Consider the following 26564-nt stretch of genomic DNA (forward strand, 5'->3'; position numbering starts at 1 on the left):
AAGCATCATGATTCCCTGTTTCCTTTGTTGAGCACTGTGGGCAAATGATTTTACAAATGAAGTGACCTTAACTTATGGTTCTAGCCACTACTCTGTAAATGCTTGTCTGTTCCCCATCTGCGCATTGCATCACGTAGCAGTGACTACTGTTGAAGGCATAGGGAGCACAAAGACAAGGTTGCATCCCGTCCAGGTGAGCTGTCTTTGCTGTTAAGTCTTAAGACAATGTAACCTGTGGCAGGCCTCTTTTGCAGATTCACCCTGTTAGCGTAGGGTTCTAACACCTGGTAAGTTGCTGCTTTCTGCTGACCCCTTAGGGGCATGCATGGCTTGTTAGCTCTGCCCGGGATACAAGGGAGCTGGGAACAGCTCCTTGGGCAGTGGGACCATGGGCCTGGGACAGACAGCTTCTACTGGAAGAACTCTTGGAACAGCCTACCCTGGGAGGAATACTTGGGCTGAGTTTTATCTTGTGTTGTTCTTACTTTCCATGTGAATAAAGCCAAAGCCCGGAGGGTGTGGGTTTCACCTTAGACCGCATGCGCAGACTTTGCTGGTAGTGGGAATGGCACCTCCGCATATGTCTATATTGTAACTCTCTGTTATAAGCAAACATGATATTAGGTGTCATTCCAGCTACACTGCTAGTGTTCTTGCTTTGGCCCTGCAACGTTGTATTGCTCCAAGTCCTACACCAGGAGTGATCTTGTGGCTAAAGCACAGGACTCGGAGCAGGGCTGCGCAGGGCCTAGGTAGAACAAAAAGTGCAGTTTGCCCGAGGGCCACCAAAATGATGGATAGGTGGCTGTGGCAAATTTAAGTGTGATCTGGTGCATGGGATTGCAGTGCTACTCCTGCTTGGCGCCCACCATCAATAGTGCGAAGAGCGACTTGCCTGCCCCAGCTGGGCCCACATCCCACTGTTGCTGGAGTTGGCATCATTGAACCAGACCTGAGGCAACCCACCATCCTGGTAGCCCAGAGGTCGGAGTAGGGTCGGGAGTTGGGAATACCACTCCAGCTGGCAGTGGGGCCAGAGCTCAGGGAGAGGCAGGACTGGAAGCAGCCCCTTGGCTGCATGCAGGCAGAACCCCCACATCCTCATGGGGTGGGAAGCAACCCTACAGGCCTGGACCCTCTCTTACCTGCCATCCCCACCCTCTTCTTTAACCTCTTTCATCTCCATCGTAATATTTTGGAAAGGTCGGAGGCCACAGTTTCAGATTTTGTCATTCCGGGGTCCCTCGAAACCTCTGTGTGGCCCTGACTCGGAGTCAGGAAATCTAAGTTCTGTTCTTGGCTTTGCCTTGGCCTTCCTGGATGACCTCGGTCAGGAACTCAGTTTCTCTACCTGTAACATTGGGATTTTACTATTTATCTCCGTCACAGGGGGATTGCTGAGGATTAATTCAGTAATGTTTCCAAAGGGTTCTGGAAGTTGTGAGAGAAATACAACATGTTACTATTATACACTGGTGATACTACAGTGCAGTGTTTGGAGATACTAGTTGTTTCATCTTTGCCAGAGATGCTGCCCTTTAGATGGAAATTAAGTTTTCCTCTGCACATAGCTAGCAGTTTGTATAGATTCTTTCCATGATGGTAAACCACAAAGAGAGAACACTTAGACCTAAAGTGAGATGGATGGAGATTGGGTGGCTCCAATTGGATAGAGCTTTTTCCTTTCCCTACCACCTCCCCACCCCCCAGGATCCAAACACATAAGCTTTGAGGGAAAAGGGTTTGAAATCCAAAGGCACAGCTGATTCTGACCAATAGCCCCTATCTTTATGATGGAGCAAATGGAAACCCAGGGACTCAAATACTCTGAGGTAAAATCCTGGTCCCAAAGAATTCTATGGCAAAACTCCCGTCAATTTCAGTAGGCCAGGATTTAGGGGGGTGTCTGAAATCCAGACCCCAATTTTGCAGTATGAATTCACCTCATGAGTCTGTCTGAAACCCATCTGAATGGACTAAGGCCTTGTCTATGCTACAGGGAAAAGTTGATCTAAGCTACGCAATTTGTGTTACATGAATAGCGTAACTCAAGTCGATGTAGCTTAGATCTACTTACCGCGCGGTCCACACTATGGGATGTCAACGGGAGATGCTCTCCCATCGACTCCCCTTACTCTTCTCGATCCAGTGGAGCACAGGAATCGACGGGAGAGCGATCTGCGGTCAATTTAGCGCTAAATCGACCGCCAATGCATCGATCGCCATGCATCAATCCCCCGGTAAGTGTAGACAAGCCCTAACTCCTTTGGGAGGAGCTGGCCAGAGACGCAAGGAAGCACTGACTAATGAGATCAGGAAATCAGTGTAGTGCTGCTAACAAGAGCTTGTTTGTGTTTTGGTCACTTTTTCCTCTCAGGAGAGAATAGCAAAAAGCCATGGATCCCAGTGTGGCTTTTGCACTCCTGGCATTGTCATGTCCATGTATGCATTACTTCGCAACAGACCTCAACCAAACATGGAGGAGATTGAAGAGAATTTCCAAGGTAATGCCTGTTCCAAAACAGACCTGCAGGCAGGAATCTTGTGCTTTTTCGGGGGCTACATTTCCCTCCCCAAGTGGGACAAAGTGCACCTAACTTGATTGCTTTAAAACTGGCCAGGTACTATCAAAGTAAGACCCGGATTGTCTACAATGAGTTGTTCACATTACATTGCTCAGGAGGGTGACGTGAACAGATTCTGGCCGGAAATAGAGGAGAATTCCCATTGTTGTTGTGAATTATCTGCATTACCATAGTGCATAGGAGCCCCAGTCGTATAACAGAGTCCCATGTGCTAGGTGCTGTGCGAACACAGAACAAAAGGGTGGTCTCTGCCCTAAAGAGCTCACAAACTAAATAAATCACCTTATGGTGGGTGGGGGAAACTCCTCGCTGGCATAGAGCCAATGGAGATGACAGAGCTAGCTTCTGCACCAACCACTAGCCCCACAGGTGTGCCCTGGGCTGGGGACGTGGAGGAGCAAAACTCCATTATGCCAATTCTCCTCTTGTGTAGGTTAGAGCAATCTCTTGGTTGCTTTAACTAATACTGGGGCTGGGATTGGGCTCGTGCTGAATCATGGAGTTGTGACCTGCACTACAGTGGCCACAGCTGCTGAAGAGAGTCAGCCACAGGAGAGAAATGAGCTCTCTGTTGTTCCAGACATTACATAACTGGCATGTTGAGATTAAACACGTGGAGTCAAGGCAGCTGAATGCTAAATAGAGAGAGCTGAAATTTTTGAAATGTCAGTGAAAATTTTCATTGCGATTTTGAATTTCTACATAAAAAAGAGAGTGGTGGATTTTGTGCAGAAATATTCCCAAAATTTCACTTCCCCCCATTTTCTGATCAGCTCTGTCTAAAGTTGAGCTGGGGAAAACCCTCACAGAATCAGCCTCTGACGTGTGCACAGAAATTCTTGACTGAATGACTCTTAACCTTTCTCCCTTTGCACTGGCCATGCAGGAAACTTGTGTCGCTGTACAGGATACAGACCCATTCTGCAGGGGTACAGGACATTTGCTAGGGTAAGTGGCCTCAGATAACATTGCACATTTCTGGAAGGCATTCAGCAGGCTGACTTGCTCAACTGTTGAGAAAAGACACTATTGGACTGGGAGAAAAAGAGAATCCATTTGCCAACCAGCCCCCCCTAACTCCCCAACCAAATCCTAAACACAGCCCTGGATCCTGTCAGTACGTGTGTTACATATTGATAACATGACAAGACCTACTCATTAACGGCAGTTGCTCAGGTTAGCTCCCTCTAATCACTAAAGTGCTCAGTGCGGTGGTCCCATGTCGGGTCACCAGTAAGCAGGCCTCTTTTTACAGTGCTTTTGCTAAGGCTCTTAAAAATACAGCATCCCACAAAACAGAGCAGCTCCCAGATCACCTGGGTATGTGCAGGTATAGAAAGGTGCCTAACTACGGTGCATGACTAGGGACATACAGCTGCAGAGCCCAATTGGGCAATTACTTTTATGAGAGTTGAACTGCAAAACTAAAATGAAAATGGTGTTAAGCTGAAATGTCAGTGCTGAATATATCCCTCCCCACACCTGGAGTGGGGCATTAAGCACAGCCATACACTTTTTACTTATTTTTTAAAAAGTCTCCTCCGGGGGGTGTATGGAGAAATGGAGCACCTAGTTACTACATTGATTGGTATTATGGACATACCTCAGATGGGTAGCGAACACCAAGATATAAAGCAATGATTTAGCATGGTGGACATGTATAGTATTCTGTGTAATGGATGAAATTAAAGAGGAAAATATAGGTAGTTGTGAAACCCATTAGATACTGGAGCAATCTCCAAAAGGAGATGGTGGAAGCTCCACTACTTGAGTTATTTAAAACTAAACGGCATAGAATATGCTGTAAGGGGCCATTCAGACCCACTGAAAGGGAGAGACCTAATTATTTAGCATCTTCCATCTCCAATTTCTCTGTTTCTATGATAGAAATTATAAATGGGGGAACAATTTTCAAGTGGATGAAACTTATTGAGCTTTTTTGAAATCTACAGGTTTTTCTCTAAGCAGTTTTTTGCCTCTGCAGGACTGGAGTTGCTGTGGGAAGGGAATCAATGGCCCAGGCTGCTGTATGACTGGAAAGGATGGAGGCTGTTGTGGTAGAAAAGTCAAGGACCCAGGTTGCTGCATGAATGAGACAAAAGACAATGCAGTAAGGCCTTGCCACACCTTTATTTTTTCTCCGCTTCTTTGTTAGTATTTTGTAATTCAACTTTTATTTTGTACGTGCCAAAGCCTGAATCTTTCCTCTGATCTTATTCAGGCAAAGCACCTCAGACTGAGGGCTTGTCTACACTTAAAATGCAATAGCAGCACTACTGTGACATTCAGTGTAGACACTACCTATGCCAATGGGAGGGCTCTCCCTTCAATTTACCTCCCTGAGAGGTGGTAGCTAAGTCGAATCTGAATTCTGAAGAGAATTTTTCTGTCGACCTAACACTGTCTATACAGGGACTCAGGTCAGCTTAACAACACTGCTCAGATTGTGGATTTTTCACACCCTGACTGATTTCGTTAAACCAACCAGGCCTCACTTTGCTTTTATTTGATCTGTGCTCAGGCAAATCTACTGCTGAATCTATTCAATTACCCCAATCTACCATTGCTATAAGTGAGACTGGAATAAAACCCTGTGTGTTTAGCCAGGCAAACTCCTGCTAAGGACAGATAAATATAAGTGGGGAGCTCAAGTTCTGGGCCATTGTTTAATTCATCTGTCTGTGTAATTCCACTCTATTAGTTGTACTGTTCATCATTTAACTAAATAATGAAAAGCATTGTATCAGAAAGGAAAAATGAACCAGAGTTACATGTAGACGGAGTTAAGTTATCTTGTTTTGAGAAAAGAAATTTCTCTAACAGGAATTTGCTTTGTTTAACAGGCAATGGTGTCCTCCATCTTGTTCAACCCAGCTGAGTTCCAGCCTTTGGACCCCACCCAGGAGCCTATCTTCCCTCCAGAGTTGCTGGTAGGTGCATTCATGCAGCAGTGAATGCAGCTCATTGGTCTGTTTCTCTCACATGGGGTTTGAGTGACCCATGTGGCTCTTGCCCCAAGGAGCTTACAGTGTAAAAGACAGGCACCAATAAAATAAGACACATTTGCTGACCCAGAGCAGGCATTAGCATTCCAGTCTTTCACATAAGAGCCCTGCCAGAAGAGGCTTTCCATGGGATACACAGGATAAGATGAATCAGTGCATCCCCCATTTCCGGTCAGCACTACTCACTGTCAGAGCTGCTCTGGCTTCCTCTCCGATCATCCCCCAACTCCCTATAAAGGAACAATTACGGAGGCTTGTGTCCCTGCAATCCCAGGCTGGGCAGACTTTCTACCACCAGATGCCCTGCACACTGATTGCACCATCATAGCCCAGAGTTGGGTCCACCAGGTGGGTGTGTTCTCCGCCTCCTATACATTTAACAAATCACCCTTAAAACTCAGTTGTTATGGCCGCTGGCAGCTCCCCTTGACCCAACTCAACATTAGCCAGTGTGCTGGTGCTCCCTTTGTGAAGGTCACACTGAGTTTGTTTATGCCAACACCAGCTCCCTCTGTTTCATTTGTAAGAAGTTCCGTGTTACTGGAGGGCAGCAATTTGGGCTGACTCCTATCTAGTTTCTGCTTCCTAATAAGCAGCAGTCATGCGATAAGGAGAATTGGCAAAAACAAAGTCGGGGCAGGGATTCTTGATGGAAACATTTCACGATCTGAGTCTGTCCCATTTTATTTTCTCAGACGCAGAAAGACAAACCCCAGGAACAGCTGTGCTTCAAAGGCGAGCGTGTGATGTGGATACGGCCCACGACACTCGAGGAGCTGCTGGCACTCAAGGCCCAGTACCCCGATGCTAAGCTCGTTGTAGGGAACACAGAAGTTGGTAAGAGGAAGAGCTGAGGCTCAGTTTGAGCAGTTGCTAAAGTTATCCACAGAAAGGTTTTCCCAAGCACAATGCAAAACCAGTCTGGACTTCCTTAAAGCAGCCCAAGTTAAACCCCCATGGGAGTGGTTTCTGGAGGGCATGTCGAGGAGGATTTTATTTCTTCCCACATGGATCAGTCTCACGAACATCCTTGTGTCCTGTTTGTTGGAGCAAGCTAAATAAGTGCTAATTCAGATCGGTGGGCCTTTCGTTCTAACTTGGTGCCAGTTATTAATGGATTATTGACAAGAAGAGGCACACAGATACACAACAGACTGCTCTGGTTTTCGCAGGAAGGGAAGAGAGACACTGAAAATGTACTTGGGTGTATCCAGTCCTGAAACTTTCAGCCGTTTACCTGAAGTTGTCCAGGGACTAGGCAAACATCTTAGGAGTGAGGGTTTGCAGTGCTCTCAAACTTTTTTTTTTTTTTTTTTTGGCAGGGGGTGGAGAGGGAGAGAGAGATTTGCAAAGCCAGTCTGATTTCATGAACAATTTCCCTCCTGCTATCTAATCCTATTTCCCTGGTCAAGTGCTGTTCAGCCTAACATGATAATAGCAATGAGTCAGTTATGTCCACATGCAATCTGGGAGCTCCTTCAAAGGAGAAGAGGTTGGTGGATATTGCAGATTGGAGAGACATCTCATGGGTTCTAGCCCTGAAATGTCATTACACAAATGCCACCATTGGCCAGTGATAAATGTGGCCCTTCTTTGGGAACTCTTTAAGCCATTACATAACCGGTATAGGCTGTGGTTACTGAAGTTCACTGATCTTTGTTACACAATAATGCTGCCTTTTCCCTGAGAAGCGACTAACTCAGGGAATCTTGTTTTTCTTTGAGGTATTGAGATGAGGTTAAAGAACATGCTGTATCCAGTGATAATAGCACCAGCTTGGATCCCTGAAATGACCTTTGTTCAGCACACAGAGGCAGGTAGGTAACGAGTATTCATAATGCTATGCAGTCAGTGTGACCTTTGGGAAAGGTACAAGGGAGGGGCTGGGTACACTGCTCCAAAAACAGAGAAACTAGAACTGCATTGATTAGGATGAAGGACCCCCTTCTTTTATTCCCATCACCTTTTCTGAGGCCAGATCTGTTCAGCTTATTCATGCTAGGAGTGCCACTGAAATCAATAGGACAAGTTGCACGAGTAAGGGACGCACCTATTAGCCGCTCATCATTATTCTGAGATTAACTAGTTGAATTGTTTCCCCTTTATTGGGAGTAGATGAGGGGGAAGGCAGATCTGAGTTAAATTTCAATACAAAGATTTCACAGTGCCCAGATGTTGTAAAGATCTGGAAACACATAGTAGTAAGGGCCAGGAATGGTCATTACTGGGAAAAATATTAGAAATTTCATAGCAGTTCCATGTGAGGTGCTTTATGCAAATTAATGGGTTAATTTGCATATTAGCAAATAATTTGCAAGTGACCATAATCTTTCGTTTTAAAAAATTGTGCTTATAAGGCCGTGGTTTGATAGCCCATATGAATGAAGTCCTGAGCTTATCTGGCTGGCAGAAGCAGGGCAAACTTCCCATTCACTTTGCCCTGCCAGTATGACTCAACCTCTACGGATATGTCTACACTGCAATTTAAGCACAGGGTTAATGTGACTTGAGTCAGATGACCCATGTTAGGGAACCTTGGACTTGAGCATCTATGTTGTATACTAACCTTATCTTAAGACTTTTCTAACCCAAGCTCAAATCTAGGGCTCTGGCATCCGCCCTGCAGGGTGCAGACCCAAGTCAAAATAACCATATCCTATCCAGGAAGCAGCTCGCTTTGCAAAAGGCATGATCAGTTTGTGCTCCTTTGCAAACCCAGGAGGCTCTATGATAGTGCGCTTGCAGATTGATGATAAGAACAGAATAGGATAATGCTGACCTGAGCGGCTGCCATTTGCAATAGAGTGGATGGCAGATTTTTGGGATAAAGGAGAGTAAGGAAGTTGTCCCATGGAATTGTGGGATACTTCTGGCTGACTCCCAGGACCCAAGTCACGCGGGACAATAGGGCTTGGACCCTGGGTCCTGATATAACTTGAGCATGGATCCTCCAGCCCTGCAGGGTCCTGAGACCGTGGGTCCGAGCCCTGAGTTAGTACGTTTGCAGTGTAGTCGCAAGGGGATTAGGCTTGAGTCCAGGCTCAGGCATGGGTTTACGTTGCAGTGTAGATATACCCTAGAAGTAATTCAGTATCCATGGTCCAATGCAGTTCTTCTCCTCTTTGTTGAGCCTAGCAACTCATATAAAGCTTAGTGTTCAGTTTATTCTGTGAGAGTTGGAATTTAAATCCACCAGACTTATCTCAGATAGGGGCTCCCGTTAGATAGGAACAACCTGTATGTCACACCGACAACCTACGAGTGAAAGGTTCTGTAGCTCATGAGCAATTCCCAGAGGCGTTTAGTCTCCCAATAAGTGCTGTCATAAGAGTGGTGGTTGGTATAGTTGTGGGTGGTTCCTAATTGGTGGGTGAAGTTTGTGCGTGTGCCTGTTGTTGGTGGACTGTGTGGTTCAGTGCATGTTCGGTTAGGAGAAGTGGTTGAAAATTTTCAACCGGAAAATGGTATTAGTGAATGAATGAAAACAAATATTTTTATGGGAAAAATGCAGTGCCTCATGCACCTTCCTCTGCAAGTGCCCCGGTGTAACTGTCTTCCTGGGAAACGTACACCTTGGCTGTTGGTAAAAATTCTGTTCTTCTCCCTGGTAGGTATTACCTTTGGTGCTGCCTGCACCCTGAGCTTTGTAGAAGTGGTGCTGAAAAAAGCTGTGGCTGAACTTCCTGCCTACAAAACGGAATTGTTCCAGGCTGTACTAGAACAGCTGCGGTGGTTTGCAGGCCCACAGATCAAAAACGTTGCAGTAAGTGACTCAGGAAAGCTAGTGAGCTAATGCTGGAGGGAGGGGCAGGAAACTTAAATGAAGCAAACTCAGATTGAATAATTGACCCTGCCAGTATCACATGCCTAGTGCTCCTCTTATTATGCTGGGACATCTGAAAGACATTGTGCCCCTATTTGAAAGACATTATGTCCCTTTCTTGTGGATTCTTTTCCAATAAAATTCTACTGCAGGCCCATGTAGGCTGTAGACTATTTTGCCTTGTGTTGTCTTTGCTATATGACAGTGGTTCTCAACAAGGGGTACACGTACCTCTGGGGGTACTCAGAAGTCTTCCAGGGGGTACATCAACTCATACAGATATTTGCCTAGTTTTACAACAGGCTACATAAAAAGCTCTAGTGAAGTCAGTACAAACTAAAATTTCATACACCCAATGATTTATTTATACTGCTCTTTACACTATACACTGAAACATACGTACAATATTTACATTCCAATTGATTTATTTTATAATTATATGGTAAAATCAGAAAGTAAGCAATGTTTCAGTAATAGTGCGCTGTGACACTTTTGTATTTTTTGTCTGATTTTGTAAGCAAGTACTTTTTAAGTGAGGTGAAACTTGGGGGTATGCAAGACAAATCAGACTCCTGAAGGGGGTAGAGTAGACTGGAAGGGTTGAGAGCCACTGCTATATGACATGAGCAGCTCACCAAGGAAAAGCAGAAGGAATCTGCTGCATTCATTACTATTACCAGACAAATGGGAAAACTCTAGGGCAGCCTGGAAATGAGGAGACATTTAACAAAGAAGCATTTAGGGTGAACCCAAAACTTCAAAGGGTCATTAAAACAAAAGCCTGACCAGGAAGTCTCAGAGCATTGACCCCATAATTCTTCTGTAAGCAAAAGAGACTCTGTCTTCTATAGTCTCTGCTTCAGCTTCAGAAGGCAGCTCTCGATAGGGGCTTATTTGGAGTGGTGTTACGATAGGGCTGCCTGAATGACACTGGCCGTACCTGGGTCCAGGTGCTCTTTGAGTGCTGAAAAGCAGACCTGACGTGGCTTTTCCTTGTCTGAGTCTACCGATGCCCACGGTGTTTTGACTCTATAAGGAAGATGAGAGATGGGCAGAGGTGGATTGGCAAGGCCTGTCATACCTCAGTGCGACTCTAACATGGTCATCCTGCTCAGTGATGAGTGTGAAAGCTGATACTGCCTTGATGCTTAGAGGGTGAATCTTCCCTGTCCTCTGCAAAGCCCAGTTCAAGTCCTGCTTTTAGGGCTAACCAAGAATGTGAGCATCTAATGATCCTACTAGATATCTCCTCTGTGCTTTGCAAGTTATCTAGGGCTATGCTTTTTGAGGCTCAGAGACCTGTTGAATAAGAAAATCACTTTTAAAGCAGGCTGAAAAACTTGACATAAGGCCTTATGCTGCAAGGTTATAAGTGCCCTCACTTCCCAGCACAGCCAATGGGAACTGAGCCATTGAGCATTTCTCAGGAGGTGCTCTGCACCTTGCAGGATCAGGCCCTTCATCATGGCTCCAATATTTGAATTTTGGAACCATTATCATGAATGATTAGAGCATGAGGCATTTTTTATGTACAGGTAAGGAACATCCTTGAAAACCATTTCAGTCAAATGCCTTAGGATTGATACTGGCTCTGTGGGTTTTGTGTGTTCATCATTGGAACTGAATTAAGGCCCTAAAATTGTCACGGTAGCAAAACAAACCTGAATCTAGACAAACTCTAGGGTTACATGTGAATCAGTGATAGTTAGTGAAGTAGCACTAGCCGACCCTTCCCAGCTGTCTTCTAATTCATGTGTTTGGTTTACTTTATTTCAGGCTCTTGGGGGAAATATAATGACTGCTAGTCCAATTTCCGATCTCAACCCTGTCTTTATGGCTTGTGGTAGCAAATTGACTTTGGTGTCAAATGGTAAGTTTATTCAAAGTTCTAAATGACAGTGTGGGATGTAGGGTAATCAGTAGTCCTTTCCCATGACTGCTTAGTTCAGGCCAGAACATAGGGGAAAAAACCCTCCATGTAACATTAGGGACTCTGTTTTAGTCTTTCTGGGTGCTAAAGAGCCAGGGAGAACCACAAGGCCTATCTATGTTCAACAGTCTCAATAAAGAATCCCTTTTGCCTTTGTAATGGCAGATGTTCAAAGGAATCCCACTAACACCCCTTCCTTCTCCCCCGCTACACACAGAAACTTAACTGAAAAGGTCCATTCCTGAGGAAGAAGTAAAGGGATTATGGTGACTGTGGGAGTGAAGTCCGTGTTTCTGTCACCATAGTTCCATGTACTGGACAGGGGACTGGACTAGATGACCTCTCGAGGTCCTTTTCAATCCTGCGATTCTATGACTCTATAATCCCTGTGGGTCTTTGAGATCAGGGTTGTTGCCTGACTTTTCATAGAACCATAGGATTGGAAGGGACCTCAAGAGGTCATCTAGTCCAGTCCCCTGGACTCATGGCAGGACTAAGTATTATTTAGACCATGCCTGATAGGTGTTTGTCTAACCTGCTCTTAAAAATCCCCAATGATGGAGATTCCACAACCTCCCTGGGCAATTTATTCCAGTGCTTAACCACTCTGACATGAAGTTTTCCTTAATGTCCAACCTAATCTGCCCTTGCTGCGATTTAAGACCATTGCTTCTTGTCCTATCCTCAGAGGTTAACAAGAACAATTTTTCTCTCTTCTCCTTGTAACAGCCTTTTATGTACTTGAAAACTATCATGTCTCCTCTCAGTCTTCTCCAGACTAAACAAACCCAATTTTTTCAATCTTCCCTCATACGTCATGTTTTCTAGACATTTAATCATTTTTGTTGCTCTTCTCTGGACTTTCTCCAATTTGTCCACATCTTTCCTGAAATGTGGTGCCCAGAAATGGACACAATACTCCAGTTGAGGTCTAATCAGTGCGGAGTAGAACGTAAGAATTACTTCTCAGGTCTTGTTTACAACACTCTTGCTAATATATCCCAGAATGATGTTTGATTTTTTTGCAACAGTGCTACACTGTTGACACGTACTGTCATACTAAATATGTTAAAGATCATATATGGTATTTGCTATTTAGAAGACATTGAAGGGGTTGGCTTAAATAGGATCCTTTTGGGAATTAAGAAGAAGTGCTGGTTTGTAATGTTCTCTTGTGAATGATGAAAAAGGCATATTGGGATAAGTGCTGGGTGAAATTTTTCAACCAAAACTGTTTTGGGGAAAAGAATAAAGATTCAGTTACATTGTAATGTGTTGAGAACTTGTGAGACAAGGTGGGTAAGGTAATATCTTTTATTGAACCAACTTCTGTTGGTGAAAGAGACAAGCTTTCAAGGTACACAGAGCTCTTCTTCAGGTCTGATATTCTGGGACCAACAAGGCTACAACAATATTTCAAACTACATTAGGAATTTTTGTCAGTTTTGTCAAATTGTTTTAGCCAAAATCTCCCTTCTTAAAAAAAAAAATCAAAAGGCAAAATTTTCTTCCATTTTAATTTTTTTAAAATTTAAAAGTCAAAAAATACTTGAAATTGAAACAAAACAATTAATTAGTAGTATTTACTTTTTGTCTTGCTGAAGATTTTGAAAAAAATTGTGTTTTGGAAGATTATGTTTTTTTTTCAATGTTTTGGAATTGCCAGCAAACTGAAAAATCATTTATTCACACATCCCTAATTGGGATGTTGGAAACTGGTTCGCTTGGGTGTTTGGAATGAATTATGATCAAAGGGACACATCCCAAAATCTTTATTTCCTGTTTAACTCAGTCTTTATGCAGGCAAAACTCCCATGGAAGTCAGTGGGAGTTGTGCCTGTGTGAGGACTGAGCTGAACTTGAGGAAGTAGTTCAGGTTTTGGCTAAACAGAGTTAGAAATTAAGAGGAAAAATAATGGAGATCAGATCAAATTTAGTTTATGTAACTGCAAGGTCCTCTCTACATGCCTGACAATAATTCTTTACCTGGATGAGATGGGAGACTATTGCCTGATACACTTGCCCAATCATTTGTTTCTCTTTCCTCTCTTTGTTCTACAGAGGGCAAAAGGACTATAAGAATGGATGAAAAGTTCTTTACTGGTTACAGAAAGACAGTACTAAAGCCTAAGGAGATACTGCTCTCCATTGAGATGCCTTACTCTAGGAAGGTGAGATGCTGGAATTAACAATAGTCTAATGGCTGTGTAAAGCTGATCTGGTGTTACCCTATAGGGGACCCAACATGCCTACTGCTTCTAATCTAAACTAACCTTTCCTTGAAGACGGACTTCCAGCAGAGATGTGCTTAATTAGCCCCCTACAGGGTCAGCTAGAAAGAAGGTCATTTTTAGAATGGCTGCCCCCCCCCGGATCACAAGTGTTCTGTGTCCATTTTGGCTATCGTAATATGCTACCAGATGAGGGACTCCAGACATTATTTAAGTCTCTTCTAGTGTCTGTCCACCAGACACATATAGACCTTCTCCATGTACTTAACCTTTAGGCTATCAAGAAATGTGGATGGTTCCACAAAAGATAAAAACAAGCCAATGGAAATTAATGGAATATTTTTAACTGTAACAGTTGAGAATATTTTTCTCTGAAGCTATCTGATAATACAATTTTTAAAAATAAATGTTAAGTGTTATGAACATCTCTACTTCCTTCTGGGTGATTTTCTAGGAGGTGGGTAAAGACATGAGTGGGAGAAGCTGAAAGGCTTTTCTACCCAGTGTTTTGGCTAGTCTAACAAGATATTTTCCCAAGAAAGTCCAAAACTGGACTTCTTATCCTCAGCCAGTTCCCCAGTACAACTGTTTTTTGGACTCTTCACTGCTAGTTAATTGTCAAAAACAATTCTGCTTGCACTGTGATGGGGTGTTGTGGTTCAGTTCCATCTCCATAAGGAGCAGGATGACAACTCAAGAGGTAAAGTACCAGAGCATTGATCGGTTGACCAGTGAAGTTGTGAGCCATTCCTCTATAACAAGAGTAGGGCTGACATGGGGAAGCAGGCATTATGGAGAAATGCACAGCTATACATAAGTGAAAACAGAGAGAGGAATCTACCAAATACAGGCCTTTAACTAGTACAGGAAATAATCAGATCAGCAGAGCATTTCACCTGAGTGTTTTGGGGCTTCCCCCCCAATGTGAGTTTAGATCTGTCAGAAGGTACTAGTTTAACATTCCTGCAGATTCAAGTTCCCTATTGATCACAGTGAAGCTGGTGGCACTGCAAACTTCCCCATGCAGTTCTAATGTAATTAACCATTGGAACAATTTACCAAGGATTGTGGTGGGTTCTCCATCACTGACAATTTTTAAATCAAGATTGGATGCTTTTCTAAAAGCTATAGGAATTGTTTTGGGGAAGTTCTATGGCCTATGCTATACAGGAGGTCAGACTAGATGATCACCGTGGTCCTTTCTAGCCGTGGAATCTATGGATCTATGTTTCTTGACTATGCGCTGAAAAGTTAGTCTCTAGGGATAAGAAGGTAGTGCAATCTCTGTGTCCATACAGTCCTTGGCCTATTTGCTGAGACTGTAAACAGAGGGGCTGGTCAGGGTGGTGGTTTTTGCAATGTGGACTTTATTCTGCTGGGACCTGGACTGAGGCCATGAAACTCACTTTAGACTGAACAATGATCAGATCTGTTCATTACTGGCCTGGTCTGAATTTTAACAAGTCACACAGAGGTAAAAGGCTCTATATAGCATTATCAGTAATGAATCATACTATTGTCCTCCTCAGAACCTAAATTTTTTCATATCCATTAAGACCATCATGACTGGTAAGTAAATAAGGAAGTGTTATTTACTCCTCATAACACAAGAATTAGGGGTCACCAAATGAAATGAATAGACATCAGGTTTAAAACAAACAAAAGGAAGTATTTCTTCACACAACACACAGTCTGTGGAACTCTTTGCCAGAGGATGTTGTGAAGGCCAAGACTATAACAGGGTTCAAAAAAGAACTAGGTAAGTTCACGGAGGATAGGTCCATCAATGGCTATTAGCCAGGATGGGCTGGGATGGTGTCCCTAGCCTCTGTTTGCCAGAAGCTGGGAATGGGCGACAGGGGATGGATCACTTGATGATTACCTGTTCTGTTCATTCCCTCTGGTGCACCTGGCATTGGCCACTGTCGGAAGACGGGATACTGGGCTAGATGGACCTTTGGTCTGACCCAGTATGGCTGTTCTTATGTTCGTATGTTCTTAATTGACATGACATGTAGGTCTTGCTAGATGGTCACCAGCTGACCTTGAAAAACCAAAGCTACTTTTGAACTCTTGGCATATCATGAGCTGTTGACTGATCTTTGGCTTATGGAGACTAAAGCAAGACTAAAGTTCTTCAATAGATAAGCAAATCTATATGGTAGGAGGATTTTCCCTCTTCTAAGTGGCAGTCAAGGTGTTCTGAGATCACAATTTTTGGCAATTGGTAAACCAAGCTAAAGAAAGGCTGGTTTAACACAGTGCTAGTATAAAGAGTCTGATTTTCCATTGTGTTACACCAGTTTTATACTGGTGTAATTCTGTTGATTTCACTGGTGTCACACCTGTGTAAAGCTGGTATAACAAAATAGAGATTTCAAGCCCTGTATTCAGCAATCTTCACTGTTGTTCAGTGTTGCTGTAGTTTTGTTACACTGTTGTTTTATCCCATGGAGATGGATGAATGCTGATCCCTCTAGTTTGTATTGGTGAATGCTGTGAATCATTGGTGGATTTTTGCTTGTATCCTCAGCTTCATGATGTAAATGGGTTTACCCAGCAGGAGAAAATTCAAAGGGTGACAACCACCCCCTCCTTCATCTCTCACATTAGTGTCCTCTGATTGTAACGTTATTATTGGACATCTCCACTGGCCTCCCTCTTTTGTGATGATTGACGGGGGCTGGGGGAAGAAGCTCACGTGGCAGTGATATTCCTGAAAATGTGAACATTTGCTATTACACTTTGTCCATTGAGTTGGCATTGTTAATGTGATATAAGCTGAGGATGCTGTCATCTGACACATGTCGGGGAGGGGAAAGAAAAGGGTAATTTGATTTGCATCTGTAACTCCTGCTGCTACTGGGAAAACCCCTTCTCCCTTTGTCTTCACAGCTCGGAGTCAAAAAGATATGTTTTTACTGACAGATGACTAATGCAAGTTAGCTAAACCACTGTAAAATCCTAGTGGAGACATGGCATGGTAGTTTTACCATAGTATAGCTAGCCAAGGTCAGCAGCGTGCAGGGGGAGCATAGTGTTGACCTTGCATAGGTACATGGTGGGGCAATCTGCAGGTGCCTGGTTTAGCTTGTGTTAGTTATCTCACCGTAAAAACCACACCTTTTGGGCAGTGAAGACATAGCCTCAGATATGGAGTCTGCAGGAGATTTGCTGAGTGTCAACCTCTCACTGTCATTTCATTACTGGAAAGCTCATTGAAATGCAAAGTGAGGGCAGAGGCTGCATTTCCTCTTCTTTGATAGTTAACAAGTGTAACAAGCAAAGTGGCAGAATGATATGCGCTGGCAAGGAGGGCACCAATACATGCTGCTCTCATATTATCCGCTGGCTGCCCACTAATTAGGGCCATGTGTGGAAAGATGCATGGAGGATGTGAAATGAAAGCTTCAGCTGTGCACTTCCAGTAATGAGTTCGCAATGCACAAAACCAGGCACTTGAGAGAGTGCACTCATTACAAACAATAGAGGCTGCTGCTGCCGGGGGATAATTAACTGACCAGAACTTTCTGCTGCTCAGTGTCTTGCATACATGCCATCACTGAACACTTTTTACAGCAAACTACTGAAAAGAGCGATATAAAGAGACTGATTCTTTGCTTACCGCAGGATACCAGTAGTTTCAGTGGGAGTTTCTCATATTCTGCATGGCAGGGAAAGACTAGGTCCAATATGAACTAAGGCCCTTCCTATCAGCTAGTTGAAGCTGGCATTATTTGTACACATTGAGCATCATTAGTTGCAGGTGAACTGGTGCGCTTTGTATGTTGCAGCTATTTGTGCCCTAAAGAAAATATTCTGAAAAAGAAAAGGTTGTTGTGCTCCAGCATGGATGTGAGTCAAGTGCTTGGCAAAGTCCTCTGCACTGGGCAGAACAAGGTCGCAAGCCCCTTGCCCACCAACTCCCTTATTCCGTCAAATGCCATCCTCTGTGTGCAGTTTGGACAAGTTTAGCTGCATGCTGACCTTTTAGACAGGGGTAAGTTGTAGCCACACATCAGCAGTCCCAGGCAAGCAGGATTGGGTTCCCTTGTGCCTCTGAAGCTATACTGATTTACACTAACTAAGGTATGTCTACACTAGAGAGCTTACAGTGGCGCAGCTGTACTGATGCAGCTGCGACTCTGTAAGATCTCCCCTGGAGCCGCTCAATGACGACTGGAGAGAGCTCTCCTGTTGGCATAATTAATCTACCCGCAACAAGCAGCGGTAGAAGCTCTCCCGCTACATAGTGCTGTGCACACTAGCCCATATGCCGATGTAATGTATGTCATTCAGGTGTGTGTGTGTGTGTGTGTGTGTGTGTGTAATATTCACACCCCTGAGCAATATAACGCTTGCCAACATAAGTGGTAGTGTGGACATAGCCTTAGATTCTGGCCCCAGCTGTTCAGCTGATTTCACTTAATCTGCGTTTAGCTCAGCAATTCAGCAATTGCCTGTTTTACACACATTCATGTTGGCTTTTGAGTGCACACTTTGATCCACCTGCAGTTCTTGTTAATTAATTAATTAATTAATTTAATGGAGACTCGCTAAAAATTTGGCTTGTATGGTGAAAAACTTCAGTTAGTTATAAGGCAGAAAGTAAGAGATGGAAGCAAGAGAGAAAAGAAGAGGAATATTTTGGAATGAAGCAAAGAGCCAATAAGTTGGAGCGATACAGGGAGTCCATGCCAGATACTAGGATATGCTGAAGAGAACTGCCTGAGATTTTTTTAAAAAGTAAAAGGAATGGTGGAAGTCCCATTGCTGGAGACTGGATAATACCCCGCCGGAGAACAAACCGAACAAACAAGTTAAGAGGTGTTTGGATTCATGCTCTTAGTCTGACCCATTTTAGAGCTGGGAGCCAGGTGTGAAATTTAGTTCTGTATTTGAGTTAAAATTTCAAGGACTCCCTAGATCTGAAGTTATTTGGATCTATTTTTGTTTAAATCAGGCCTGTATTAATTAACATGAGAAAAAGATGGAATTGTTGAGAGAGGGAAATAGAGCTGAGTGAAATTTTTCCTCTGAAGCTTTTTTTCTCCAAAAAAATGCAGACGTGGTGACCCAAACATTTAATGAATTCATGTTGAATTTGCCAAATTGTTTTGCTCAAAAAATAATTTAAAAATTTCACAAAAAAACTCAAAGCATTTCATTTTGACATTTGCTGTTGAAATGGTTTGATTGTTTTGAATAGAAATGACTTTTCATTTAGAAATCCACTTTACTTTTATTTCATGTTTTTAAAAGGTAAAAATCCTCACAAACAAAATGAAATGTTTAGTTTGGCATGAAACATTTTGTTTGAACACACAACATTTTTTCAACTTATTGGTTTGCCAAAAAATTAAAACAATTTTTTAAAAATAATGTTTTGGTTTGGCCAGTGAACCAAAAAATCAGTTACTCATATAGCTGTAGTGTGAAAATCCGTAGTCATTCATTTCTTTTCCAAGGCTAGAGAAGAGAGAGGACAGGTATCAAAAGAATATTCCCTAACAGTTTTCAAACCTTCCAGGAAGAGTGAGTGACTTTATAACAGCACCTGATGGACTGGACCTTTCTCAGCTGGCCTAACACCCAGCTTTGAATCATGTGAAAAATGGTCTTGTCTGAAGCATGATTCCTCATTCAGAATGCAAAGTCAGCTCTCCATCTGGAATTCTCTTGGGTATCCTGGTCACAGGGATAGATTACTAGGCTGTCCACATTCTGCTGCCTTTGCTTGTGACCCAGGTTGAGAACAAATTCTTTCCCTTCTTCTAGGATGAGTATTTCTCAGCCTTTAAGCAGGCTTCCCGTCGGGAGGATGACATTGCTATAGTGACCTGTGGAATGAGAGTCCTGTTTCAAGAAGGTAGCAACCGAGTCCAGGAGATTAAGCTGGCCTATGGAGGAATGGCTCCCACAACCGTACTGGCAGAAAAAACTTGCCAGGATCTTATCAGCAGGTAGGAGAATCATAATCTGGTCTTTTTAGCACAGAAGGGCCTCTTAGTTCAACAGTGTTCATTTTAAAGGGTTATTTTTATAGTAGCAGACCAAATTTTCTGAATCCTCACTTACGGTATGTGTAAGTGGTAATGAAAACCAAGGGACAGAAGAGTGAGAAGTTTGGATAAAACCCTGCATAGATCTGGGGGCTTGTCTGACCTTACCCAGACCTCTTCATGATCTCATGTGATTTCCAGTACTCCCTGCAAGGATTAAAGCACCCTCAAAGAACTGTGGAGTCTGTCACTGATGCTATTTCATTAAGCCATAGCCATGTTTTAGATCTGCCACTGTTTGTTGGAATATACTGATTGAGCTGCTCAAAAAATAGAATTCTTGTCCTGTGAGAAATTCCGAGATTTTCTCATTTTATTTAGTCCTGAATCACGACGAAGAGCAGAAATTTCAGAATTTTTAGAGAAGCAAAATATTCCAAAAATTCCCTTTTCAATTTATCATTTGGACTTTTATATCCTATATAATCAAAACAAAGTTGAAATGAAACATTTTGATCATTCCTAAACATTGATGAAATCGTTACATTCCCCGGGAGGAACTTTTCAATTTCATCGAATCAGCATCTTCTGATGGAAAAACATTCTGTTGGAATGTTAGTGCTGTTGATTACGCCATTGCTACGGTGGCTACCAGGGGAGTGTTTTAGAGAACAGAAGCAGAGTGGGTACTATGGAGAAATGGTCTCAATTATGCAGTTGCAGAGCACTGCATAGTTGCAGCATCTCTTAATTTTAATGAAACCAGTGGGAGTTCTGCTAGGGGTAAGGCATGAGAAATGAGACAGAGATTTGTCATTTGAGGAGGTCATGCTGAGGTGTTGGAAGGATTAGTTAGTGAACGTCTGACAAATGTTTTGACAATGTAGAGTGCTAGGGAAGTGCTCCATATTATTATTTATTTATTTATTTGTTCCTGTGCAGAGAGTGGAATGAAAATCTGCTGCAGGAAGCCTGCCGCCTGTTGGCAGAGGAGATGAACCTGTCTCCTTCAGCTCCCGGTGGGATGGTGGAGTTCCGACGCACGCTCACGCTCAGTTTCTTCTTTAAATTTTATCTGATAGTGCTTCAGAAATTAAACAAGCCACCCAACGGGAATGTGAGTGCCGCTCTCCCCTTGCTGGGCTTGGAATAGAGAGGGTTAAATAAAAGACTCCACACAGGAACTGAACCCAGACAGAGTGGGCAGATTCTCAGCACATAGTGAAAAGTGCTGTTCTCAATGCACAGCCGCTGTGCTGGGCAGGGGGTGCAGAAGGAATCCATTCTGCCAAGCCGCTCTGTGATGTAATAGCTGCTGTGGCCCTGCGCTGCTGCTTCTTCTGTGTAGGGTAGAGATCAGAACATCTGCATAGCAGATCCACTAGCTCAACCCTCACTCCTCCTACAGTGGGCTGTGCTCTCTGGCAGGCAAGCGGGCTCCTAGGTTTCTGCTCTCTCCACACACTGTGGTCAGGGCGGTTGCTGTCCATAGAGGCCTGTGACAACATTGCCTCTTGCATTGTACAAAGATGGATGAGCCTACTGGGGATTGAACCCTGGACCTTCTATGCTAAGAGCGTGAGCAGGGCCGGTGCAAGGAAGTTTCGCGCCCTAGGCAAAACTTACACCTTGCGCCCCCCCCTGCCCTGCGGCAGCTCCCCGCCCCCCCCGCCCTGAGGTGTCCCCCCCGCGGCAGCTCCCCCCCTGCCCTGAGGCACCCCCCTGTGGCAACTCCCTCCCGCCCCTGTGGAGCCGTGCGGCAGCTCCCCACCCCAGCTCACCTCTGCTCCGCCTCCTCCCCGAGCACGCCGCCCCCGCTCTAATTCTCCTCCCAGGCCTGTGGCGCCAAACAGCTGATTGGCACTGCAAGCCTGGGAGGCGGGAGAAGTGGAGCGGCGACTGCGCGCTCAGGGAGGGGGTGTAGGAAGGCTGTAAAAAAAAATTGGGGACACCGCTTTTGAGCGGCCCCAAATCTTGGCACCCTAGGCAACCGCTTAGTTTGCCTAAATGGTAGTACCGGCCTTGAGCATGAGCCTCTACTACCTAAGCTAAAGTAGATGTTGTCTAACTCCTATATGTGGACCATCCTGTAAAGGGGACACATCACACTACTGAACTGATGGGTTACATCGGCAGACTGAACCACGTTAGATGTGAAATTGCACAGTCTGGGGTGAAAGTTAGGTGAAAAAGATGAAGAGGCCAGAGTCTACCTGGGAGACATGAGAAAAGTGAAACAGAAAACAGATAAAAGGGATGGTCATTTTTTAACATGTCTTTTGCAGAATAACTTTGATGAGTTGGTCCCCTCCAAATACGTGAGTGCCACTGAGGTGTTTCATAAAGATCCTGTTGCCAACGTCCAACTCTTCCAAGTAAGTAGCGATATGCGCACGGCTCAGGCTTGCCTCCTCCGTGATTCCAGACTCACTGTATTTTATTTCACCTCCTGAGCATGGCCAGCATTTGTCCTTGCCTGGATTCTGTCACAGTTGAGATCTTTATTGAGGCTTTAAGCACTTCCTTACTGGAGTACTATGATGTTTTCTCCCTTAGTTTCCCAGAAACCTGATTGTCTAAGTGTATGACTCCCAGTGGGCTGCAGCTAGAGAGCTCTTTCCATTCAGCTCCATTGCTCCTCCCATCCTTGTCAAATTCACTGGCTACCCATCCAGTTCCAAATTCAATTCAAAACTGTGCTTCTGCTTCCCAAAGCTCTTGGGCTGGCTCCCTTCTACCTCTGTCTTCATATCCACAAACATCCCATGCCTGCTAACATTAACCCTCCACTCATGGCCAGTTCTGCTCAGCAGAGAGTGGGGAAGATGCTTTTAAATTTGCACTCTCCCATGCTAGCCCTCCCTTCAAGCTGGTGGGTCATGTCAAAGAACACTTCAGACCCTTCTCTTCTCCTTAGCTTAGAGTTGTCTTTAAGCCGTATTCCCTGCCCCACCTCTTTCTCTGCCACAACATTGTCCTCTTCCACTCTCATACTCACTTACCCATATTTACTTTCCCCCTCCCCACTCCAACTACTTCCTACGTCCCTCATCACTGTCATAGAAGATGCCTTCCCCCAACCCCCCAGCCTCAACATCTGGGTATCCTATGGTAGGAGCAAGGATACCTAGTGTGTGTTTTGTTATAGGAAGTGCCTGCAGGACAATCTGTGGAAGATATGGTGGGACGGCCCGTGGTGCACTTTTCAGCAGTCAAACAGGCATGTGGAGAGGCTGTCTATTGTGATGACATACCTTGCTATGAAAACGAACGCTACTTAACACTGGTCACCAGCACAAAAGCCCATGCCAAAATTATGTAAGTGCCCTTTTTGTGCACTGGAGTTTGTATTGTGTATCCAGCATTCCTGTTGGGCTGCTGGAGGATGTTTTCTGAGGAAGTTCTAGCTAACTGAGTATCGTTAGCTGCAGATGAACTGTTAAGCATTGGAAGTTGCAGCTGTTTGTACCCTAAAGAAAATATTAAAAAAAAAAACACGTTCCTGCTCATGCACGCATGGTGTCCAGCAGAGAGTGTGAAATTAGTGCTGTCCTCCAGCATGGATGTGAGTTTAGTTCTAGGCAAAGTCCTCTGCACTAAGCAGAGGGAAGTCCCATGCCCTTTGCGCTTGCACTTTTTTATACTCAAGAATGCAGGGTAAAAAATGGGGAGAGGGACGGGCACTGAATGGGTGTGTCTGAGGGTACGTGGATTTAAATACCATTCTCCATGCGCAGTTGGGACCTGCTTAGCTACATGCTGACCTTTTAGGCAGGAGCAACTGATCGCTCCACATCAGCACTCATTTGGTAATGCAGGATTGTGTTCCTTTGTGCCCCTGTCCTGTTCTTCATTCTTTTACCTTAAATACATAACCGTGCACACCTGATCTGGACAGGCTCAAGCCTCAGTGGAATGATAACTGAATGGATGAATGAGTTTCTAATGATAGGAATAAAGCTCTTTATACACTATACAAATTATATACATCCTTACTAATTAGAAAGACAGTTGGCTCTAGACATGTTTTGTCCAGACACAGCATGGCTAATGCATGGGTTGTATCTATGGCAAAATTGACACATGATCAGCTGCCTATGTCCTAGCCTGGCACATGATGTCAGAACATTTATTTTGCAGTGTTGACTGGACCCCTTAACTCTCTGTGTTGGTTAGTTCTTCTTTCTCCTAGTTCTCTATGGGGCAGGACACCCCAGAGTGCATTGCCCCACTTGCTGCTGTGTGAGTTTCCTTTAGGCATTCTGCTCCTTCCTCGGGCACTATGGGATAGTTCCCCAGATTTTCCCCAGAATGCACTAATACATGTCAGGCAGTGTGGTAATCACGGCTGCACAAACTCGGTTGAACAACTGGTTGGGAAATAAGTTGATAACTCAACCGCTGATGTTGTAACTTGGGCAAAGAATGTTGTGAACTGATTACAAAATACAGTTGTACTTATAGCATAGATGTGGCCTTTAGAGAAGGAGAAGACCGTTTTATTTATCCTCCTTGAATAAATCTGGATCCTTCCCTAAAGTGTACAGTATTTTCTGGTGGGTGCCTTGCCTACTCTCCTTGTGCGTATTGTGTATGTGTTGCAAACAGTAAAGTCATTCCAGGCTGTAGAGGAGCTGGGAGAATAGTTACTCAGATCTGGAGGAAAGCATGTCAGCCTATAGATTCACTGGGTGAACTCCCATTTACTTCAACAGGGATAGGATTTCACCCACTGTCTCCAGCAATAATCATTTAGCAAAAGTGTGTGTGTGTGTGCGCGCGTGCCTGTATATTACTGGCTTGGAGATCATTTGTGGGTCATATTTGAATAGAGGAAAATGAACTGGTCAGTGAAATATGGCATGACCTTCAGCTCCTGATTGTGTGAGAGTTCATGTGTGATCGTTCAGACTCCCCAGTTTACAATGTAAGATGTTCTTTTTATGCATCCTGATGAGCTATTGGCTTTTCACAAACTACTACTTTGGGGCACAATTTGTGTGGGAGTTTTAGAAACCTAAACCAACAGATTGTGATAATACTGCAGCTATTTTGCTGAAGACAATACATCATTCAGTCGGGGCAAACAAACCACAGCCCTTTCTATGTCAAATGGTTCCATTGTTAATCCAGCCAATTACATGTGGACATCACAAAATGCTGCAGAGCGAGCTCTAATGTCTCTTGTAATATGTTTTTATGAAGCGCTTTATATAAAAATCAACTGTTCTATGGGTTTTTTGGTCATTGTTCCATCCATCACTTACAAACATTTAATGGTACATCTGTATACAGCTTCTGAAGACAAATGTTTGGCTAAATACCTCATTTGGTGACCAATGAAGACATTTAATGAAATCTTTTGTCTTTGGATTTTCCTTTTCTTTCATATCCAGTCAAATGCACATCAATCATAAATGAACGCTTAGGACCCAAGCATCGTCCAGACCACCGGCCCTGTTTCTCCTCAGAGGGGGTTGCATCTCAGTGTTGATAAATAGACCTATTTATTATGTTTATGTTGCACCTTTTGTCCCAGAGGAATCCCAGGTTTCACAAACTATATACAGAGATCAGTCCTGGCACTATTAGTCATACCTGAAGTGTGACATAGCAGCTGGGAGGGGAATTTAGGTAGGCAGAATATAACTGGCTAGTAGGCCATCACATCAAACCACAAACTATCTCTTGCAAAAAGATCCATGAGATTTTTAAGAACCACAATGATCAGAAGGCCAAAACAGTGTTATGTCTTATCTGAAAGTTGTATATTATAGTATTGTCTGGAAAAGTAGATTAATTCAGTGGTTGGGAGTCAGACTGGAAGTCAAGAAACCTGGATTCTGTTCCTTGTGTAAACTTAGGCAAGTCACTCCACATCTCTGTGCTTCAGTTCCCCTCCGTAAACAGAGATAATAGTGCGTACATACCTTTTAGAAAGCACTTTGAAATCAATATATTAAAACCACTTCATGAGTATTTAATGGTTATTTCCTGTATTAACCATAATAATAGATATTTCCATCCTCCTTAGCATGCATTTGTCTGGAAAATGTGGGTGTACTAAGAGTTCATTGATGACTGAAGCACCTTTGACTATCTGTAGCTGAAAACAGAATTCTACAGAAAAAAGTTTTAGCTAAATGTCATTGTCAGTGGTCACTGAAACAACCATTTTATCAGACTGTCTGTTTACACGATTTTAAATTGTAATCACACTTACAGGCAAGTGTAAATGGTTTACAAGCGAGCCGAAAAATGGCCCCAACCAACCCAATACAAGGAGCTCTCTCTGTGTATATCTATTTATCTAACTAACTAAGATATTTTGTTTATGCATTCTCTTATTGGTTAACAATTCATGTGAGTCAGATGCTTATCTCTCAGAGTAGCATATTGTAGAAGGATCTAAATATATTCCTTTATGGACTACTAATTTCTTAATGTTGACAACAACCAGACAGTCATCCTTCCAGAGTGTTTGACCATCCCGACTCCTGGATTCTATTGGCATGATTCTTCATTGCCCTGCCCCTCGGGTAGCCATTTACACGTGTGCTAAAAGAGTACAAAGTGTTACCATTCTGATCTGGCATCAATCTACACCTGCCCTGCACACCTGTGAATGACTGGACAGAGGGCAAGAGAGTCAGGGCAGAAAATCAGGCCCTGTAGAATCTTTAATATGCCATGCAAATTTATAGTGCCATGTACAAGAAAAATAGTAATTCTCTGCTGTTTATGTTCCTCGCTTCTTTAGTTCTATAGATACAACTGAAGCCCAGAGTGTCCCCGGGTTTGTGTGTTTCGTCTCTGCTAAGGATATTCCTGGGAGTAATGTCACTGGGATTGCTAAAGATGAACCTGTTTTTGCTGATAACACGGTATGTAGTATCAGAGGGGTAGCTGTGTTAGTCTGGATCTGTAAAAAGCAACAGAGAGTCCTGTGGCACCTTTAAGACTAACAGATGTGTTGGAGCATAAGCTT

At 43.7% G+C, this 26564-nt stretch overlaps 1 protein-coding gene across 1 annotated transcript in view; it reads left to right on the forward strand.

Annotated features, from left to right (window-relative positions):
• Positions 1-26564, forward strand: part of XDH (xanthine dehydrogenase) — a 74630-nt gene that overhangs the window by 16221 nt on the left and 31845 nt on the right. The window contains exons 5-19 of the mRNA XM_034764730.1: positions 85-193; positions 2378-2504; positions 3472-3533; positions 4570-4695; positions 5429-5515; positions 6286-6427; positions 7315-7407; positions 9202-9353; positions 11190-11283; positions 13405-13514; positions 19353-19537; positions 20519-20693; positions 21862-21951; positions 22725-22894; positions 26337-26460. Of these exons, the coding sequence (XP_034620621.1) occupies positions 85-193; positions 2378-2504; positions 3472-3533; positions 4570-4695; positions 5429-5515; positions 6286-6427; positions 7315-7407; positions 9202-9353; positions 11190-11283; positions 13405-13514; positions 19353-19537; positions 20519-20693; positions 21862-21951; positions 22725-22894; positions 26337-26460 (1846 nt within the window). The remainder of the gene's footprint in view (positions 1-84; positions 194-2377; positions 2505-3471; positions 3534-4569; positions 4696-5428; positions 5516-6285; positions 6428-7314; positions 7408-9201; positions 9354-11189; positions 11284-13404; positions 13515-19352; positions 19538-20518; positions 20694-21861; positions 21952-22724; positions 22895-26336; positions 26461-26564) is intronic.

This window comes from Trachemys scripta, chromosome 3 (assembly GCF_013100865.1).
Source record: "Trachemys scripta elegans isolate TJP31775 chromosome 3, CAS_Tse_1.0, whole genome shotgun sequence".
NCBI lineage: Eukaryota > Metazoa > Chordata > Testudines > Emydidae > Trachemys > Trachemys scripta.